At 41.6% G+C, this 23,143-nt stretch overlaps 1 protein-coding gene across 1 annotated transcript in view; it reads left to right on the top strand.

Annotated features, from left to right (window-relative positions):
* Window positions 1–22,922, top strand: part of LOC127171291 (chymotrypsin-like protease CTRL-1) — a 30,158-nt gene extending 7,236 nt beyond the window's left edge. Inside the window, exons 2-6 of the mRNA XM_051119834.1 lie at window positions 16,090–16,110; window positions 18,332–18,497; window positions 18,589–18,857; window positions 18,957–19,084; window positions 22,485–22,922. Coding sequence (XP_050975791.1) covers window positions 16,090–16,110; window positions 18,332–18,497; window positions 18,589–18,857; window positions 18,957–19,084; window positions 22,485–22,922 — 1,022 coding nt within the window. The remainder of the gene's footprint in view (window positions 1–16,089; window positions 16,111–18,331; window positions 18,498–18,588; window positions 18,858–18,956; window positions 19,085–22,484) is intronic.
* Window positions 22,923–23,143: the final 221 nt, after the last annotated feature.

The raw sequence follows: 23,143 nt of genomic DNA, 5'->3' as shown, positions 1-23,143 counted from the left end.
AGAAGGAACTTGGTCTGGTTCTTGTCTTGGGTGGGGGAGCACCACCCAACAAAGTTTCCTCATGTGATGGTCCTGATGTGCTGCATCTTTGACCATTAATCTTGGGTTTCTCGCCCCAATATTGACAATCTCCTTCCTGAGTTGGGATTATCAATAATTGTGTTCTTTTGTTTTAATGTTGCAAGTTGTTCAAAGCTGTGAAAGTTGGTTGGTTAGGCTTACTTCAGGATGGCTGGCGCCAGGGTATCCTGGACAGATTTATGACGTGGTTCTGGGCCCCTTTGTGGAATTTGGCTCTTTGGTTTCAATCAAATGTTCTGATCGAATCTTCCATTTGTCTGATTCGTTCTGATACCCTACACAAAAGTGAACTTTTTCACAATATTCTAATTTTTTGAGATGCACCTGTGTGTACTGCCATGCAAAGGCAAAAGACTGTAACGTTGATTTTGGTCAAAAATGAGTTATTGATATTTTTGGAACATTCAATACATCCTTTATCATGTGCATAAGTATCTTGAGTCAATTTAGTTGTTTTCTGAGAAAATAATGGGTTGTCTTAACTGTAACTTCGAAATCCCCTAGAGAGACACCAAGGCAGAACACTGTATAACACCAGTTACTGCTCTTTCACTTTGTTTGGAACACTCAACAATTGAGTTACGCATTCTGCCTTTGATAAACATGCGTCAGTATGAAGTTATGGTGCCAGCTTTGAGTTATACAGTGTTCTTCCTTTGTTTTACTGTCCATTAAAGTCTGCCGCATTTTAATTATGGTGTAACTTGTATACTTCCATACATCTGATCTGTCACTGAACCAATAGACAAACAGCTCCATATAACCAAGTACTGTAAAGAGATACCTTGGCAAAAATATGTAATTGTGAATAAGATTTTTCCTTTTTATAATGCAGATTATTTCAGCAGGCAGTCACTTCTAGTTGGACGCGTGTGGACTCGAATGCCATAGCATGTAGCATGATCAATTATTAAATCAGTAGGCTACTACTAGCAGTTTGCAATTACATCCATATCCTTCCTTTTCTTGTAACCCGAAAAAATCATTGATGAACATCATCAGAGATGTTTAATCCACAAGCATTCTGAGCATTCCTGCTTGCTGGCATTCACATCAATCCACAAGTGCTTCTTTTAGGTTAGGCTATTTCATTAAAGTCAATATAAAAGCAATTATGTTATGTCTAGCATTCTCTTACGTTACTGAGCATAGCAAATAAATTGGTTGCAAAACGACATCCACTCACAAACTGTGTATTTACAATGTTAAAGTGGCTGACAACAATAAATATTCTTATTAGGAATAAAACAGCCTCATGTTTGAACTGTGCAGATCTGTAGCTGAATAGTTAGGCATACTATGCTACTGTATTTTAATGCTGGTCATTATGGTGGTACTTGGAGAGCCAATTATTTTCTGAGGTGATACTTGGTATAAACTGTTTGAGAATCACTGCAATAGCCTATGAGAGAGCTCATGGTCACTAGATTTTATACAGGTGTTACTATAACAATTTTGTAAATGGTGACCAGCAGCCAGATATTGATAATGTGGAAGTTACAGCCTTTTGCCTTGGTGTGACTTCTCACTTTTTGCAGAGTACAGTAACATCAAATTAGGAGTAAAAATCAAGTTTGATCTCACATTTGTTTAATGTAGATAATTTTCATTACTAAAACATCTAATTGCCAAATGTCCAGTGTCCTACCTATAATTAATTTGGCTGGACAAATAAAAAACTTTAAAGTAATTTTTCTCAGTTTCACACTCTAGCGAGGTAAGGTCTTTCGTCTTTTCTTGGGCAGTATGGATCAGAGGTTGTGTTAACCGAAAATTGTCTGTTGTTGACAGATTTTTTTCTTTTTTTTTAATCAGTGACGGAAAAATCTGAAGGCCGTCCGTCACTTTGACAGATTAAACTGAGGGTGATCTATTGTAAATTGCAACTGTAATTCCCACATCTGTCCAGTTGGTGGTGAGTGCTCCAGTGTAGCAGCAGAGCACTGGATCCAGAACAAAAACGAAACTGTCACGAACGTTTGCTATGTGTTTGATTACGCACAGGTGAGGTACGCAGTTTAAGCAATCTATCTTGCCACATTAAAGAGTGCCAAAACGTTTCTTTAATGAAATAGACAGAATTTGAAATCTGAGACTTTGTTTCATATCAAAAGTAACACAAACTTAGCCTAGTGCGATTTATTGTATGGGAGGCACACTATGTACTGTTCATTCATCAGCTGAAAACAGCACACCCACACACACACACGTCATGAAAAAGTTCATTTTTTATTGTAACTTACTAAAAAAAAAAAACTTTCATATATTCTAGATTCATTACATGTAAAGCTAAACATTTTAAAAGTTGTTTTTTTGTTTTAATTTTGATGATTGGAGCTTACAGCTTATGAAATTCAAAAATCCAGTATCATCCAGTAAAATCCAATTTCATTAAATGTCCATCCCTACAGTATAAATTCCAGGTATCTCTTGTTCTTTGAAACCACAATAATGGGGAAGACTGCTGACATTGCAATGGTCCAGAAGACAATCATTGACACCCTCCAAAAAGAGAGTAAGTCACAGAAGTTTTTTTTAGAAATTCTGTTTGGTTTCATAAGCTAATTTGTATTATTTGGTTGAAGCATATTAAATGCAAAGTTGACTGGAAGGAAGAAATTAGGTAGGAAAAGGTGCACGAGCAACAGGGTTGACCACAAGCTTGACAAAACTGTTAAGTAAAGCTGATCTTGGGCGAACACTTGGGAGAACTTAACAAGGAGTAAAATGAAGCTGGAGTTGGCACATCAAGAATCACTACCTTCAGACGTCTTCAGGAAAAGGGCTACCAAGCCACTTTGGAAACAGAAACAACATCAAAATCATCTTACCTGGATTAAGGAGAAAATTAACTGGACTGTTGCTTAGTGGTCCAAGGTCCTCTTTTCAGATAAAAGTAAATTTTGCATTTCATGTTGAAATCATGATCCCAGAATCTGACCCAGGAAGACTGGAGAGGCACAGAATCCAAGCTGCTTCAAGTCCAGTGTGAAGTTTCAGAAGTCAGTGATGATTTGGGGTGTCGTGTCGTCTGCTGGTGTTGGTCCACTGTGTTTTATCAAGTCCACAGCCAATGCAGCCATCTAGTTTTATGGAGATGCTGATTTCCTTTTCCAGCAGGACTTTAGCCCCTGCCCACAGTGCAAAAAAAAACACTTCCAAATGGTTTCCTGATAATGATATTACTGTGCTTGATTGGCCAGCCTGAACCCCACAGAGAATCTATGGGATATTTTCAAAAGAAATCTGAGAAACGATTCAACAATATATAGACGATCTGAAGGCTCAGTAGTGCCTCAGCAGTGCCACAGGCTGATCGCTTCCATGCCACACTTCACTGATGCTGTCATTTGTGCTAGGAGCAAGTCATTTGCTGTAATATGTGCTGACGACCAAGTATTGAGTGCATAAATTAAAATACTTTAAAGAACTTGAACATTTCTGCTTTGCAAATCCGTTTTTGATTGATCTTAGGAAATATTTTAATATTTTGAAATACTGGATTTTTGACTTTTATGAGCTGTAGGCTCTAATCATCAAAATTAAAACAAAAACACTTTAGAAATATTTTACTTTTAGAATATATAAAAGTTTCAGTTTTTAAAATAGGTTACAATAAAAAAATGAACTTTTTCATGATATTCTATTTTTTTGAGATGCACCTGTATAAATAAGTGCAGTTACTAATAATATTCCATGTTCAATTCTTGTTTATTTTTGATGTTTATGATCATTAGAAATATGTGCCTCTATATACATTTCTGCAACATTGCAATAATGTAGCTTACTGCACGTTTTGGTGAAGTTTCAATGTAGAATGTCCAGAGAGTGTCAATAAAACACACGTTTAATATGTAACCGTATCACGTTTATTATGTTGGTACGGGCACTTATTGCTGCCTTTTTATTACTCTGCTTGAGGTACATACTGCGAGTGTTCAGAATTCAAATATTAGCGGAGTGTCGCTAAAGGTTAACACTCTACCGTGTTGGAAATATCCCCTACACCAAACCCAACCCTAAACCTGCCTGATAGTGTTAACAAATACAAAAGTAATATAACAAAGTATACCGGGCAAACCTACCGAATTAGAAAACTCACGCATTTCAAGCTGTATATGTAATGACAACGTTCAAACCTGTAAGTTTTCAAGTCGTGCAGAATGTTAAATTAGTTCCCTATCTGTCGTACACTCCGAGTTGTGTCGAGTAGTGTACGACACTAGGGGTCGCTCTTGGGAGCCCAAACACCTCTGACAGTATAGAAACAGGCCAATGAAAATTGGGTGTGCAGATTTGCATAGCTGGCCACGCCCCGTTCATCTGGGTATAAATAGGGCAGCGTGTGCATCTGCTCACTCGTTCTGTTTTTCGGAGCCGAATGCAGCGTCTCTGCGTGAGAAGCGGCAACATTCACCTCTTCGTCGTTAGACCTACGGCACAGACAGCAGTCTCTCCCTTCTCTCTAGCACGCCTGGGTGTGTGAGAGTCCCCTGGGTGCGTCGACGGCGATCTTCAAGAGAAACTTCTCCTCTAAAAAGAGCAAATTTCTCTAAAAGAGCTAGCACAAACGGTTTGTGTGTTCACTATGCCTTTCCGTTTGTGCCCTTCTGGTTGCGGATTCTACCTCTCCCCTAACGATCGGCACGATCGCTGTGTTCAATGCCTGGAGCGTGGGCATGCGGAAGCAGCGTTCGCTGATGGTGGTTGCCAAGCTTGCGAGGAACTGTCATTAAGCACGCTTCGTTCGAGACTCGGTTTCTTTACGAAGAAGCCGCAGCTCACCCCAGCTGTTTCCCGCTCCGGTCCTTCTACCCCCGGGTATGAGGCCGCGGCGGGCACTGGGGATGAACGAGAGGAATCGAGCGATGTTTTGCCGGGTGCTTCCCCGAAAACCGCTCGCTCCGAGTGTTTACCGACGGAGTGTCCGGATGACTTTGAAAACTCGTCTCAGTATGGGTTGGATTTGTTATTCGGCGCTCCTGCTGGGGAAAAGGAGGATGCTGCTGCATCGGAGGGAGAGCGCGAGCCGTCAGAGGTTGACGTCATGGCTGAATTCGCCGCTCCGGCGGCCGGATCTCAGTCAATGGCGGATGCCGAAATGGCCGCTGCACTTCAGCGGGCAGCCAGAGAGATTGGGGTCGCGTGGGCTCCCCCGCCCGGCCTGGAGCCTTCTAGGCTGGATGATTGGTTCCTGGGGAAGGGGCGTGACCCCCGGCCGCGCTCCTCCCCGGTTCCGTTCTTCCCGGAAGTGCATGAGGAGTTGACGAGATCGTGGAAAGCCCCTCTGTCAGCTCGTTCACGGTATGCCAACTCCCCATCCCTCACCACCCTCGATGGCGGTCCGGCGAGGGGGTACACGGAGGTCCCCCAGGTGGAGAGAGCGATTGCGATGCACTTGTGCCCACAAAACGCCGCCTCCTGGAGGGGCCAACCGAAACTCCCGTCCAGGGCCTGTAAGTTTTCGTCTACTCTCGTAGCGAAGGCTTATTCGGCCTCTGGGCAAGCCGCGTCCGCCCTGCACGCCATGGCAATCCTGCAGGTCTACCAAGCCAAGGTTTTAAAAGATCTGCACGAGGGTGTTCCCGACCCAGAGCTGGTGCAGGAACTGCGCTCGGCGACTGACTATGCTCTACGAGCTACGAAGGTCACGGCGCAGGCTCTGGGGAGGGCGATGTCCACTATGGTGGTCCAGGAGCGCCACCTGTGGCTAAACCTGGCAGAGATGCGAGATGCCGAGAAGGTTCGCTTTCTCGACGCTCCCATTTCCCAGGCTGGTCTCTTTGGCGAAACCGTGGAGGAATTTGCACTACAATTTTCCACGGTGAAGAAGCAGACGGAGGCCATCAAGCACATCCTGCCTCGGCGTGTGGCGAGCTCCAGCCCAGCTCCGTCGAGGCAGCAACCCCCGCCTAGAACCCCGATAGAAACTGTCCCCTCAGCCGAGATGAGGAAAGGGTTTTACAGCCCCTACTTCATTGTACCCAAGAAGGGTGGTGGGCTCAGGCCAATTCTGGACCTGAGGATTTTGAATCGGACCCTACACAAGCGCCCGTTCAAAATGCTAACCCTCAAGCACCTTTTCACGTGCGTCAGGGCTCAGGATTGGTTTGTGGCGATAGACTTAAAGGACGCGTACTTTCATGTCTCGATTCTTCCAAGACACAGGCTGTTCCTGCGGTTTGCCTTCGAAGGACGGGCGTATCAGTACAGAGTTCTTCCCTTCGGCCTCTCCCTGTCTCCCCTCATCTTTACGAAGATAGCGGAGGCTGCCCTAACCCCTCTCAGGGAAATGGGCATCCGCGTCTGCAACTATCTCAATGACTGGCTAATCCTAGCTCACTCGTTGGAGTTAGTGTGCACGCAGAGGGAGGTGGTTCTCAACCACTTGGCTCAGTTGGGACTCCGGGTCAACTGGGAAAAGAGCAAACTCTCCCCAGTGCAGAGGATCTCTTTTCTCGGTGTGGAACTGGACTCAATCAGTATGTCGGCACGTCTCTCCCCGGAACGTGCACAGTCAGTGCTGAGGTGTGCGGCGACACTCAGATGCAGGTCTATGGTCCCCCTAAAACAGGTTCAGAGGCTTCTAGGGCACATGGCATCCGCAGCCGCGGTCACGCCGCTGGGTTTGATGCACATGAGACCACTGCAACACTGGCTACATACTCGAGTCCCGAGATGGGCATGGCGCAGAGGCACGCTCCGTGTGGGCATCACACCGTCGTGTCGCAAAACTCTCAGCCCTTGGACGGACCTTGCATTCCTACGGTCAGGAGTACCCTTGGAACAAGTGTCCAGACGCATCGTTGTCACCACAGATGCCTCCAAGACAGGCTGGGGCGCCGTTTGCAACGGGCAAGCAGCTTCCGGGGTCTGGATGGGCCCCCGACTGCTTTGGCACATCAACTGCCTAGAGTTGTTGGCAGTGCTCTTGGCCCTGAAGAGGTTCCGACCTTTGGTTCAGGGCAAGCATGTGTTGGTCCGGTCAGACAACACAGCGACTGTAGCCTACATCAACCACCAGGGCGGTGTACGCTCCTTTCGCATGTCACGACTCGCCCGCCATCTCTGGTTATGGAGCCAACACAGACTCAGGTCTCTTCGGGCCACTCACATTCCGGGCGAAGCCAACCGTGTGGCCGATTCTCTGTCACGCCAAGTTTCGCTCGGAGGCGAGTGGAGGCTCCACCCCCAGGCGGTCCAGCTGATTTGGGATCGATTCGGCCAGGCACAAGTAGATCTCTTTGCCTCACCGGAATCCACCCACTGCCAGTTGTGGTACGGGCTATCCGAGGCTCCCCTCGGGATAGACGCACTGGCACACAGCTGGCCAAAGAACCGGCTCAAGTATGCGTTTCCCCCAGTGAGCCTCATCGCACAGACCCTGTGCAAAGTCAGGGAGGACAGGGAACAGATTCTCTTGGTGGCTCCTTTCTGGCCCCACAGAACCTGGTTCTCAGACCTGGTGCTCCTGGCATCAGCCCCTCCCTGGCGCATTCCCCTGAGGAAGGACCTCCTCTCTCAGGGGAAGGGCACAATTTGGCACCCGCGCCCAGATCTCTGGAACCTCCATCTATGGTCCCTGGACGCGACCAAGAGGACTTCAGAGACCTTTCACCATCAGTGGTAAACACTCTCCTACAGGCAAGAGCTCCCTCCACCAGGCGGCTGTATGACCTGAAATGGCGCATATTTGTGAACTGGTGTTCCTCTCGAGGGGAGGACCCACGGAGGTGTGGCGTCGAGTCAGTGTTATCCTTCCTCCAGGGGGGCCTGGACAGGCACCTTTCTGCCTCAACACTCAAGGTTCATGTCGCCGCTATATCAGCTAATCATGACTTGATGGGGGGCAGATCGGTGGGGAAACACGATTTGATAATCAGATTTCTGAAAGGAGCCCGGAGACTGAACCCTCCCCGGCCGCATCTGATCCCCTCTTGGGATCTCGCTGTGGTTGCCTACAGCGGGATCCATTTGAGCCACTCCAATCGGTCGAGGTTGACGCCCTCTCCCTTAAGACGGCGCTCCTAACTGCGCTCACTTCTGTCAAAAGAGTGGGAGATCTCCAAGCCCTCTCCATCAACAATGCGTGCCTAGAATTCGGACCGGCAGACTCTCACGTTGTCCTGAGACCCCGGCCTGGATACGTGCCCAAGGTCCCCACCACTCCCTTCAGAGATCAGGTGGTGACCTTGCAAGCTATCTCTTCCCAGGAAGATGATCCCAACCTGACCTTGTTATGCCCAGTCCGTGCCCTGCGCATTTACTTGGAACGAACTCAACCCTTCAGATGTTCGGAACAGCTCTTTGTCTGTTATGGAGGACAGCAGAAGGGGAAGGCTGTCTCCAAACAGAGGATTTCCCACTGGTTAGTGGACGCAATCCGGATGGCCTACAAGGCCAGAGGTCTACCCTGCCCACTAGGAATAAGAGCGCATTCAACCAGGGGCGTCGCTGCTTCGGCAGCTCTTGCAAACGGGGCCTCATTAACAGACATCTGTCGAGCTGCAGGTTGGGCTACACCAAATACATTCGCCAGATTTTACAATTTGCGCATGGAGCCAGTTTCAGCTAGAGTCTTGAACGCAAGCACTTGACTTAAGCACACTGGTCGGTGTAGAGCTTGCGCAGAGCGCTTCCCCTAATTGGTGATTACGCTTCTAAGTTTCAGTAGGTTTCCTGATGTGAACCCTGGACTCCTCCCTCCATCATTGGCACTTCCAGACGTGGCAGAGTTTTGCGGAGGAACTCGCTGCTAACTCCAGCATAAGGTATGAACACTGTTTATTCATGATTGGAGTTGTGCCCCATATGTAGTGGCTCCTCAGGCGGCCCCATGTGTGTATTTTCCACCTATAGCTCAGTATGGTGCGGTGTTTCCCCTGAGATCAGGTTGGTCTCTAAGGTCCTAGGTTTGGCTGTCTCCCTTACGTGAGGCCCATCCTGGGTCCCATACCTAACAATTTTCACTTATACCGCCCCTCTGGGCAGGTTGTGATCTCCGTAGTGCCTCTTTCCCTTGGGAAACAGTCACTTCCCCAACGTCCGCCAAGACGCTCAGCCGCTCCACTGAGACAGGCCCGGCTGCAGGACACTGCTGTAACAGGTCAGTTCTTGGACGTTGGAAGGTCACGAAGAGGTGAGTCGCACTTATGTTAACATGCTGGCTTGTTACTATCTGCGCCCGGTCACTCGTGACACGGCCAGACTTGTGGCGTGATTTGACAGGGGACCCCTAGTGTCGTACACTACTCGACACAACTCGGAGTGTACGACAGATAGGGAACGTCTCGGTTACGTATGGTAACCCTCGTTCCCTGATGGAGGGAACGGAGACGTTGTGTCTCCCATGCCACAACTCTGGACCGTCTCTGAGTGAGTTGAGACGCTCGGCTCCTCACATCAGAACGAGTGAGCAGATGCACACGCTGCCCTATTTATACCCGGATGAACGGGGCGTGGCCAGCTATGCAAATCTGCACACCCAATTTTCATTGGCCTGTTTCTATACTGTCAGAGGTGTTTGGGCTCCCAAGAGCGACCCCTAGTGTCGTACACTACTCGACACAACGTCTCCGTTCCCTCCATCAGGGAACGAGGGTTACCATACGTAACCGAGACGTTTTTAAGTCATAACATAATGTCCTGCAAGTAATTGTGTGGAAATTAGCCCTTATTAATCAAAACTCTGTACCTGTAAATCATACTTTGCGTGAAAAGGAATAAAAGTCGTCAGAGTTTTACTGCCTCTAGAGTTCATTTCAACTGGAAACTGCAGTGAATCATACATAAATCGTAAAGCACTAAGCTTGAGTTGGGAAGCTTACAAAATGTATTTTATTAACAACAGTAGCATGAGCAAAATCTAATTTTTATTTATTCCATGGTCTGTCTGAATACTGGATTTTAATTGGCTGAAAGGTATACAGTAAAACCGTTTAATGCACAGGTAGTTCCAAGTCAGTTAAATCAATTCAGTTCAATTCAATTTAAGTTTATTTGTATAGCGCTTTTCACGATACAGAAAATTAAAGTCTCTACGTTATATATTTGGTAGTAGGTTGGTAGTAGTTACTATTTCAAATTGACGTACATATGGCAGAGATTTATGGTAAATATAATTTAAAGACAATCAAACAGACAATGAACACTAGTAACAGTAATGGATTATATGTTGCAATCAAAAGCTAAATTCTGTAGGTTTATAATATCGTTTCTGGGTTGGCATCATCTGAAGTCCTCTGAGGGGTTTTTATCATCTCTTCTTAAGTGTTCTGGGTCCAGACTGAAGCTTGTAATTCCTAGTTACCATGTCAATCCTGTGGAAGAAACAGAGAAACAAAAGGGGACATAGTTAGCGTGGCTGCTGTTCAGCAAAGCAAAAATGTATTTAACCCAAGCTAAAGAATAATAATGAACATTTGATCAGATATAACTGCAGTACAAGATTATGAGATGCATTATTTGAATGCTTGGCTAAAGAGATGAGTCTTTAATCTAGATTTAAACAGAGAAAGTGTGTCCGATTTCCAAATGTTAGCTGGAAGGCTGTTCCAGTGTTTGGGAGCCAAATGCGAGAAAGCTCTACCTCCTTTAGTGGACTTTGCTATCCTACGTACTACCAAAAGTCCAGAGTTTTGCGACCTTAGGGAGCGTGATGGATTGTGATTGGACTGCGTCTGATTTAAAGCAGGCATTTTTCGTCATGTTTATCCATTTGGTCAAATAACAATAATAGAACAAAAGAACAATAATAGTTTCAACTTGCCTATAACTTAGCAAATGGCCATGGAATAAGCGGGAATGACTTGCTATACATTAAAGGATTTTAAATGCACTTTGCGTCATGCATTTAAAATCCTTCAATGCAGGGCAAACTGTTAATTATCCCTTACATAGAAAAGGTATATATTGTATTCTTATTAAATGTACCATTACTCTTCTATAGCCTTATATGGAACTGACCAACAATTTCAGTGATTATGTGTCATTTAGTCACAAATTGAAGAAAAGTTTGTTGTTCAAAGCACTCTGTGACTTTTCTTACTTCATACACAAAAAAGAGTAACACAAAAATATGATTTCTTGATGATTTGATATTTTATAATAGTGATTTTATAATTGATATTTTAAAATGATAAAATAACAAAGAAAAAAATGAAGGACTAATAAGCCAATAAGTGCTCCTCTGCTGCCATCTAGACGTTATAATGGTGATATTTTTTCATTTTACATAAGTGTTTAATCACCACCAGAGTATGAGTGGAGTGGAGTGGAGTGGAGCGGCAATAATTTCCCCTCTGCGCTCCAAGCATTTAATAATCGCGCCGCCTTCGCTCCGAGGAAATTTTTGGCTAAAGTATTTCAGCATGTTTTGAAATATCACATAACATATATTACAATAAAAAAAAAATAAATAAATAAAATACTAGGAGAGAAGTTTTGTGGCTTACTGGACCACTAGTGTGCAAACTATTCCTACCACATTCCTATCAAGCTTATTATGTGGTTGTCAGCATTAAAAAGTGTCATCTGCTTTTTCAGTGCAAATTTAGTTTGTAAAGGATGAAAATAATAGTTTTAATAATAATAATTTCTGCTCATTTGAAATTGGATACAGATGAAGCAGCGCTGGAAGATTACATTTGACTGAATCCATTATTGAAATGGCAACTGTGTGTATAAATAAGGGTTGTACCTGTTTAAATCATGCTTTCATCCGAAAATATTCAGTATCTAGAAGGAGCAAACAAATTCCTCGAAAACTGTCCTCCTAAACCTCCCGCTCATGTATATTACTGTCATTATAATCTTCACATTCTTTCTGATCTCAGTGATCCATCTATATCTAGCAGACTGTTGAACATGTGAGTTCTTGCTAAATATGCGGTTATATTACGGCCCGTTGGCATGAATTGTACTCGTGATGGAGTGGTACTGGAGCGCTCTTGGAGCGAGTGAAAACCACGGCTTTTAAAAACTTGTGACTATTAAAAAAGAGAGTGTTTTTACTGTTGCTGAGAGAGAGGTTTTTACTGTTGCTAGGCAAAAACCAAATCAGCTGTCCTGTCAGTCTAATCAAAGGATTATAGCTTGAACACTCTAAAATCTTTGGTTTTTGTTTTTGTTGTTAAGAGTATTGTCATATTGGCAGAAGCCTTAAAAAAAAACCAGCTCTGGGTAACCTGCGACAGACACCACAAGTTCCTCCTCTGTTATTGGAGTCTCTGGACTTTCTAAGCAACTGTAAACTTTCGTCACCACAATGGCAGGCCCGCCTCTCCATTCATTCGATTGGACAATAAAAATGACATTGGCCGCTTTTCTACTCAGTTGCTTTTTTTTGTTTGCGCTCCTGCAACAACTCAAAAAATAACTCTACAGAAAACCAAAAGTATGATCTGATTAAGTTAATAACACCATTATTCAGCTGGAATATTTTTTTCTTGTTTTCATGTCATTATGTGCCAGCACTGATGTAACAGGTGAATATTGTGATTATAGTGATTGTGGGCCACACAAACCAGTTTACAGGTCAGTTCTTGGACGTTGGAAGGTCACGAAGAGGTGAGTCGCACTTATGTTAACATGCTGGCTTGTTACTATCTGCGCCCGGTCACTCGTGACACGGCCAGACTTGTGGCGTGATTTGACAGGGGACCCCTAGTGTCGTACACTACTCGACACAACTCGGAGTGTACGACAGATAGGGAACGTCTCGGTTACGTATGGTAACCCTCGTTCCCTGATGGAGGGAACGGAGACGTTGTGTCGAGTAGTGTACGACACTAGGGGTCGCTCTTGGGAGCCCAAACACCTCTGACAGTATAGAAACAGGCCAATGAAAATTGGGTGTGCAGATTTGCATAGCTGGCCACGCCCCGTTCATCCGGGTATAAATAGGGCAGCGTGTGCATCTGCTCACTCGTTCTGATGTGAGGAGCCGAGCGTCTCAACTCACTCAGAGACGGTCCAGAGTTGTGGCATGGGAGACACAACGTCTCCGTTCCCTCCATCAGGGAACGAGGGTTACCATACGTAACCGAGACGTTTTTAAGTCATAACATAATGTCCTGCAAGTAATTGTGTGGAAATTAGCCCTTATTAATCAAAACTCTGTACCTGTAAATCATACTTTGCGTGAAAAGGAATAAAAGTCGTCAGAGTTTTACTGCCTCTAGAGTTCATTTCAACTGGAAACTGCAGTGAATCATACATAAATCGTAAAGCACTAAGCTTGAGTTGGGAAGCTTACAAAATGTATTTTATTAACAACAGTAGCATGAGCAAAATCTAATTTTTATTTATTCCATGGTCTGTCTGAATACTGGATTTTAATTGGCTGAAAGGTATACAGTAAAACCGTTTAATGCACAGGTAGTTCCAAGTCAGTTAAATCAATTCAGTTCAATTCAATTTAAGTTTATTTGTATAGCGCTTTTCACGATACAGAAAATTAAAGTCTCTACGTTATATATTTGGTAGTAGGTTGGTAGTAGTTACTATTTCAAATTGACGTACATATGGCAGAGATTTATGGTAAATATAATTTAAAGACAATCAAACAGACAATGAACACTAGTAACAGTAATGGATTATATGTTGCAATCAAAAGCTAAATTCTGTAGGTTTATAATATCGTTTCTGGGTTGGCATCATCTGAAGTCCTCTGAGGGGTTTTTATCATCTCTTCTTAAGTGTTCTGGGTCCAGACTGAAGCTTGTAATTCCTAGTTACCATGTCAATCCTGTGGAAGAAACAGAGAAACAAAAGGGGACATAGTTAGCGTGGCTGCTGTTCAGCAAAGCAAAAATGTATTTAACCCAAGCTAAAGAATAATAATGAACATTTGATCAGATATAACTGCAGTACAAGATTATGAGATGCATTATTTGAATGCTTGGCTAAAGAGATGAGTCTTTAATCTAGATTTAAACAGAGAAAGTGTGTCCGATTTCCAAATGTTAGCTGGAAGGCTGTTCCAGTGTTTGGGAGCCAAATGCGAGAAAGCTCTACCTCCTTTAGTGGACTTTGCTATCCTACGTACTACCAAAAGTCCAGAGTTTTGCGACCTTAGGGAGCGTGATGGATTGTGATTGGACTGCGTCTGATTTAAAGCAGGCATTTTTCGTCATGTTTATCCATTTGGTCAAATAACAATAATAGAACAAAAGAACAATAATAGTTTCAACTTGCCTATAACTTAGCAAATGGCCATGGAATAAGCGGGAATGACTTGCTATACATTAAAGGATTTTAAATGCACTTTGCGTCATGCATTTAAAATCCTTCAATGCAGGGCAAACTGTTAATTATCCCTTACATAGAAAAGGTATATATTGTATTCTTATTAAATGTACCATTACTCTTCTATAGCCTTATATGGAACTGACCAACAATTTCAGTGATTATGTGTCATTTAGTCACAAATTGAAGAAAAGTTTGTTGTTCAAAGCACTCTGTGACTTTTCTTACTTCATACACAAAAAAGAGTAACACAAAAATATGATTTCTTGATGATTTGATATTTTATAATAGTGATTTTATAATTGATATTTTAAAATGATAAAATAACAAAGAAAAAATGAAGGACTAATAAGCCAATAAGTGCTCCTCTGCTGCCATCTAGACGTTATAATGGTGATATTTTTTCATTTTACATAAGTGTTTAATCACCACCAGAGTATGAGTGGAGTGGAGTGGAGTGGAGCGGCAATAATTTCCCCTCTGCGCTCCAAGCATTTAATAATCGCGCCGCCTTCGCTCCGAGGAAATTTTTGGCTAAAGTATTTCAGCATGTTTTGAAATATCACATAACATATATTACAAAAAAAAAATAAATAAATAAAATACTAGGAGAGAAGTTTTGTGGCTTACTGGACCACTAGTGTGCAAACTATTCCTACCACATTCCTATCAAGCTTATTATGTGGTTGTCAGCATTAAAAAGTGTCATCTGCTTTTTCAGTGCAAATTTAGTTTGTAAAGGATGAAAATAATAGTTTTAATAATAATAATTTCTGCTCATTTGAAATTGGATACAGATGAAGCAGCGCTGGAAGATTACATTTGACTGAATCCATTATTGAAATGGCAACTGTGTGTATAAATAAGGGTTGTACCTGTTTAAATCATGCTTTCATCCGAAAATATTCAGTATCTAGAAGGAGCAAACAAATTCCTCGAAAACTGTCCTCCTAAACCTCCCGCTCATGTATATTACTGTCATTATAATCTTCACATTCTTTCTGATCTCAGTGATCCATCTATATCTAGCAGACTGTTGAACATGTGAGTTCTTGCTAAATATGCGGTTATATTACGGCCCGTTGGCATGAATTGTACTCGTGATGGAGTGGTACTGGAGCGCTCTTGGAGCGAGTGAAAACCACGGCTTTTAAAAACTTGTGACTATTAAAAAAGAGAGTGTTTTTACTGTTGCTGAGAGAGAGGTTTTTACTGTTGCTAGGCAAAAACCAAATCAGCTGTCCTGTCAGTCTAATCAAAGGATTATAGCTTGAACACTCTAAAATCTTTGGTTTTTGTTTTTGTTGTTAAGAGTATTGTCATATTGGCAGAAGCCTTAAAAAAAAACCAGCTCTGGGTAACCTGCGACAGACACCACAAGTTCCTCCTCTGTTATTGGAGTCTCTGGACTTTCTAAGCAACTGTAAACTTTCGTCACCACAATGGCAGGCCCGCCTCTCCATTCATTCGATTGGACAATAAAAATGACATTGGCCGCTTTTCTACTCAGTTGCTTTTTTTTGTTTGCGCTCCTGCAACAACTCAAAAAATAACTCTACAGAAAACCAAAAGTATGATCTGATTAAGTTAATAACACCATTATTCAGCTGGAATATTTTTTTCTTGTTTTCATGTCATTATGTGCCAGCACTGATGTAACAGGTGAATATTGTGATTATAGTGATTGTGGGCCACACAAACCAGTTTATCAGCTCTTTCTGGATGGTTATCCGCTTACTTTGTCTTTTTCTGTCCACACAGGTTCCCTCTGCCAGCTAAATGGTAAGTTGGCAAAATGACCTCACAGAATGTGTGTGCTTTATATATATTTTGACACAGGCACAATTTTTATTATTTTAGCTTCTTATTATTTTGCCAAAACATATTGAAGTTACGTTTATATAATGAATATGTGCTTAAAGTGCTCACTCTGAGCTTTAATCTCATCTAAATTGGAGGAAAGGTTAAGGAATTACAGCTTTTTAATATGTACCTCCCCCCTTTTTCAAGGGACCATAAGTAATTGAACAGTTGACTCAAAAGCTTTTTCATGGACAGTTGTGGGCTATTACTTGATCGTTCTACATCAATTAAGCAGGTAAAAGGTCTAGATTTGATTCTAGCTGTGCAATTTGCATTGCTGTTGCTCTAAATCCACATCATGTGGTCAAAAAAGCTCTGCATGCAAGTAAAACAGACAATTGTTAGGCTTCAAAAACAAAATAAATCCATCGGAGAGATAGCAGGAACATTAGAAGTGGCCAAATCAACAGTTTGGTACATTCCGAGCTCAGCAACATAAAAAGCCTGGATGTTCACAGAGGACAACAGTGGTGGATGATTGGATGATCCTCTCCATGGTAAAGAAAAACCGTCTCGCAATCTCCAGCCAAGTGAAGAACACTCTCCAGGAGGTGGACGTGTCACTGTCAAAGTCTACAATCAAGAGAAGGCTTGGAACAGCTCATAATCCAAAGCATACAACATCATCTGTGAAACATGGTGGAGCAGTGTGATGACTTTAGCATGCATAGCTTCCAGCGGCACTGGGTTACTGGTGTTTATTGATGATGTGACAGGAAGACAGAAGCAGCCGGATGAATCGCCCATATGCACAGATGACTTCCTTGTTTTAGACAAGCCAGCTCAGTCAAGATACGTCTTAAAAGACGTAGTTTATAAGATACTTAAAATTTATATTGATTCATATTGAATGCATTATTTAATTCTTATACCATATTTAATTTACTTAATTTGTAGTGAACTATATATAAGTATTTAAAGGGGTCATCGGATGCCCATTTTCCACAAGTTGATATGATTCTTTAGGGTCTTAAAGAAAAGTCTATAATATACTTTGGTAAAAAATTCTCAGTGGTGGTGTAAAACAACACCTTTTTTACCTTGCCAAAATCAGCTCTGCAAAAATCATCATGTTCTGGTCGAGGTTGCTTTAAATGTTAATTAGCTCTGCTCACCCCGCCCCGCTCTTCTCCCTGTGGAGTGACGAGTATGTTTACTTTAGCCGCATTTAGCCACTATTATTAGGAAAAGCAATTGCGAAGACTCATAAAAAAAACCTTTATACTCACGAATGATTCGTGCAAACATAGACGGATATATGTAGATCGGGAGGCGCATTCCCTTCACAAACAAACGTAATCCACTGCATCTTCAGCAGCTCAGATGTCGGGAGTAAATGACGACCACTATGTTCATTATTACATCCAGCAACACAACACCTCAATCACTCAATCAGAGATATTCTTGTCTAACTTACATCCCTGCTCCAGCATCGAAACAAAAGAGGGCGGACTGTTACAGCTGATCTGAGGTAAGACGCTCATGTCAATCAATTATCGTGGGAGCGGCCTCTGTGGGTGTGACGCCACAACGACAGGCATCTGAGAACGGCTCGATTTAAGAAGGGGCATATTATTTTTACAGAATTAAAAACCACTGCAAGGGTAGATTTGTACATACACTGCCAACACACATTAATGTTCAAGCAACATGAAAAAGTGAACTTAGCATCCGATGACCCCTTTAAATAATTAACCCTTAGGCTATAGGCTGTTTGTGTCTGAGTGTATTTATTTATTTGTTACATTGACTTTCTGCACTTGCTATACAATATACTTAAGTGCGGTATAAAAGTACTAAAACTTCTGTTGCCATCTTCTGGTTATAAGGGTAACTTCAAATTAATTGCAGCAGCCTTTGTTGCACTACTGTGACACGGTCGGCCTTCGGAGAACCACCATGACACAATCAGCTTTCAAATACGCATTTCGAAGGACATAGCTTATAAATTGGGATGCAGCTATTGCCTACAAAGGATTGTCAACAAAATATTTAAAATGAACATTTTATTTATGACTATATTTATTTGTCCAATTACATTCGTGTCCCTAAAAATAGGGGGAACAATGTATAAAAATGGTTGTAATTCTGTATGAGGCATTTTAACAAAGAAATCCAACATCTTGCTTTCTCTCATCAGTATGTGGTAAAGCCCCCCTCAATAACAGGATTTACGGAGGGGGGGATGCGAAAGCAGGGAGTTGGCCGTGGCTGGTCAGCATTCATGTCAACGGCTTGAGCCATAACTGTGGTGGGACTCTCATTACTAAAGATTGGGTTTTATCTGCAGCTCACTGCTTCAAGACGTATGAAGTTTAAGTCTTAAATAAAGCTTAAGATACATGTGAAGTTTGATAACAGTGGCATTAAAGCAGATTTATATTCCTCTATTTGCAGATCCAGTGTGTCTGACACTGTGATGTACTTCGGTCGCCTGAGACAATCCGGCTCAAACCCTCACGAGACGTTCAGGAGAGCGAGTCGAATCATCATCCATCCTAAATACGTCGGTGCTCCTTATGACAACGATATAGCACTGATCCAGCTCTCCTCCTCTGTGACTTTCTCTAAATACATTCGGCCAGTCTGTCTGGCAGCGGATGGGAGTACATTTGGTGCAAGTACAGAGAGCTGGGTCACTGGATGGGGCAGAAAAACAGATGGAGGTGAACATTTGCTTGCCAGTCCTACTGTAAACAACAAGAATTTACTTCAAAATGCTTTTTTTAAAAGCCATAAAATCTGTCCTCTGATCTGTGTCACAGGCACAGGGTCTAACATACTGCAAGAAGTGAAGATGACAGTTGTGACCAACCGTTACTGTAATTTTCTTTATGGAGGGATAATCACAAGCAATATGATTTGTGCTGGGCAAGGGAAAAGTGCATGTCAAGTAAGATATCGGTCATTCATTTTAACCATTTTTAATCCAACATGATTTACAAAACACCAGTGTTTTAGGTGTCTTAAACGCATACACTACGACTAGGGACGCACTGAAATTTCGGCAGCTGAAAATGTCTTTCCATTTTTTTGGTCTAAAGCAGTGGTTTTCAAACTGGTCCTGGAAGCACCCCCACCCTGCACATTTGGTATAGTCTAAAGAGAAAAACATGATAAGGGTGAACAAAGAGGAACTTAAATACACAGTGACAACAAACAGAAGGGAGAACAGGTGTGCTGATCAGTGAATGTCTATGGTGATGAGTGGTGGGAAACAAGAACAAAAGCAGCAGGAAGGTGAATTGAGAAAAACTAAAAGTCCATAAAACAACCTAGCGTTGACCTCCGGCAGCATTCGGCGCTCAGGTTTCACTCTCCATCTAGTCGTCTTCACTGCGCTTCAATATTGGCTCTATGAATGTGCGTTCCATTCGGTTGCCATGTGAACGCTACACTTGCGTACCCCTCATGCTCACACAAAAGCAAAGTAAATATAGGGTAGACCAGGCACAGTTGCCACACCAAAACTAGGGACTGAAAAGAAGGGAGTTTTCATATGACATTTCCTTTACTTGTCTACTAAAATATGAATACTCTTTAACATCCATAAGTAGGTTATATTTGCCACAATTAGCTCATAAACAGTTGGAACAGTACCCGAGTATCGTAATGCTGTAAAGCTGCCTAACCAATTCTTTGCAAATGTAAAATACCTTTAAAAATGAATATTCAGCATTTTTTTTTCATTCAGTATTTTATTTGATTATTTGTTAAGTTAAAAGTAGTTCATTTGTAAAACATTGTACTGTAATGGCAAACTGCAATACACTATTTAATTTCAGTTCATCATTTTAGTAGTAACAGTTGAAAAGTTGAGTAACTTTAAAAATAAAACACAATAACAATATCCTAATAAACCATAAACACAAAACAAACGTATATTGTCTGAATGTGAATATACCTTTCATCGTGCAACTAAACTGCATGTGCCGCAGTAGTGTGGGTCCATTTGATACATTGTGTCTCAACTGTACCCCGCTGACCACCTCAAACATTTCTATACATTTTACAATGACCTTGCAAGACACAAAGTCATGCAATATGTCAGTTTTTAGAGCACAGAGTAAGGTTTACAAAAATGCAAGTTAACTTTAACAGTCATGTAACAATGATAAGCTATTGAATGTGGAAGGGACTTTCATCGATACATTCAGACTGGAAAAGCACGTTCTTCAATTTTCCCATGATTGAAGAGGGCGCTAATACGTATGTGCAAAGCAAATATCACAGATCAGATTTGTTGCACAAGCAAGTTATTTAAGCTGTTTAAAATGTAGCCTTGTACCAACTGTACCCGGTCTACCCAAATGCACCAGCAGGACATTTCAATGTAGTATTTTATTCCTTTTTGCAATAGTGTCACTGTGCTGTACTGGTAAACACTGGTAAAATAATGCTACTCTCTCATTCATCTGCTCCCAGCTATGCTCTGCTCACATGCTCTGATTTTGTAGGACTATACATTATTTGGATAATTGGTAAAAACATTAAATCTGACTCTGTTTCATGGAACTGAATACAAATAAAATAGAGATTTTTAATGTTAATATATTTTCTGTCCAATTTTATTGTTACTTCTAATGAAAGTGTGGTTATTTTAGTGGCTTTTTTAAATTGAGTATAATTTAAATAGAGTTTTATTAAAAAGTCTTGCAAAATTATTTTATATTATTTAAGAAAATGATTATTTAAAAGCATTTTCAGTTTTGGTTTTCAGCCGAGTGCATCCAGAATTTTTGATTTCTGTTTCAGCCCAGAGTTTCATTTTGGTGCGTCCTCAACTGTGACATCATTTACTTCACCTGATCTGCCAACAAAAGCCTGTAGCTGTAGACTAGAGTAATAATTTCAAATAGGACACACACACACACACAAAAAAAAATAGTTCACCCAAAAATTTAAATTTGCTGTAAATGTACTCTTCTGAAAACTCCCAACTGAATGCGCTACACAAAAATTATGTTTCTTGTATCTGGTTTCACAGTACATTTGGTTTATTAACAATTAGAAGTGGTGGAAAGAGTACTGAAAAAAAACAAAAAAAACAAGTAAAAGTATCATTACATTCCAAAAAAAATGTAGTGCAAGACTAGTAAGAACTATTTGATTAAGAGTAAAAGTGTAGCTTATTCAAAAGTACTCTGAGTACTTTTGAATAAGCTACATAGTGAGTATTGAGCAGTGAGCACTGAGGTATGGATTCTCCCCCTTAAAATAAATGCTGTACACCGCAATTTAAGCAATTAGAAAACATTGTAAATACTGTCCCAGATAGCACATGTACGTCTGCAAGATGTCTGTTAAAGATCTCTTGATCTGGAAAGCATCTGCTGTGTACAGACGTCTGGCAGACATCTGTAAAATGTCAGTTTTACATACATTCTAAATCATAAACATCCTAAAGACATCTAATACACATCTATTTGACACCTGATAGGAAACGTCCAATAAACGTATTGCAGATAAGCAAATTACATCTTGCAGATGTAAATGCAGACGTCAAATAGACATCTCCGAGATGCACATGTGCTATCAGGGCTAATTCTCATTTGTCAGAAAGAATGAAGAATATCTAACATCCAACGGTTTTAATTTTGACTGCAAATTCTTTTAAACACATCAAAACAACACAGAAAAACTGTTACATTAATAAAAAGATTTAAAGTTATTCTCCGTACAATCAGTGAACGTGATTTCACCAAGTACAACATTTTAATCAACCAATCAGAACTGAGAGTTTTAGGCTTATGATCAGAGTCAGATTCTTCTACATCCTTGTTAATCATTTCCCTCTGATATTAGGAATAAATTATGGTTAGGGTTAGGGATTAGGTTAAGTCTGTGTTTTTGGACAGTAATGTTGATCCAGGATCATCAAAAGATGTTGATCCAGAAACATGTCTTACTTGGCAAAATCATGGCGACCCAGTACAATCATCACCATTTAAATAATAAAGTTTGAAAAAATAATTTAAAATCAAGTGTAGGCCACAGAGACAGAGCATGCTGTTGTTACATTCACCATCACACACCATGAGATATACCATGACCATACAATCTAATACGTCTTCCAGATGTAAATGCAGATGTCAAATAGATGTTTCCGTGACATGCGTGTGTTATCAGGCTCACTGCAAATAATTGAAATAGGTACACTGACCTCAAACACTTTGGTGGACACACGACTGAAATACTTTTAAAATTGGGCTACACTACTGCATACTTTTGTCTATATCAGTTGTTTGCCATATACTGACAGAGATATAAATGTTGAATGTGTCTCAATACAGGGAGACTCTGGAGGTCCAATGGTCAGTAGGAACGGTTCCCTGTGGATTCAGTCCGGCATTATGAGTTTTTTAGTACGCCCGTGTGATAAACCCAGATATCCCAGTGGGTTCATCAGGGTTTCAAAGTACCAGGACTGGATCAATTCTTACACGGGCAGCAACCCACCTGGATTTGTTTTATTCAATGCAGCATCCTCCAACCTGCTCTTATCCCCCCCTTTCTCTCATATTCTCCATCATTCCTTTCACCTTCTCCAGCTTTCTTGCTTCTTAAAGAGGACAGTTCTGCTGTACATGTTCTATGAGAAAAGAGCCTTTGTATTGTTGTATTTGCCATGTATTCTTTATTACTCAATAAATGTACTATTCTGCAAAAGCATTCTTTTTGATATTGTAAAAACATACACTAATAAAGTTCTGCATGTTTCTGTGCTCTGAGATTCAGGATCTTTGCATAAATAGTAGAGACGGACCGATGTTGATTTTTTTTTCTTTTTTTTTTGTCTTGACAATGATACAGATTACTGTGCTTCATACATCTGATGGGTATGTGATGTGGGGTCTGGAGCTCTGCACTGTAATCATGGATACTGGTTGTTGAGAATATAATTAGCTTTAATCTGCTCCAGTCTTGTAGTCACACTGTCTATCTATATGTG

Source organism: Labeo rohita, chromosome 9 (assembly GCF_022985175.1).
Source record: "Labeo rohita strain BAU-BD-2019 chromosome 9, IGBB_LRoh.1.0, whole genome shotgun sequence".
Classification (NCBI taxonomy): Eukaryota; Metazoa; Chordata; class Actinopteri; order Cypriniformes; family Cyprinidae; genus Labeo; species Labeo rohita.
This window is presented reverse-complemented; position numbering and strand designations above follow the sequence as displayed.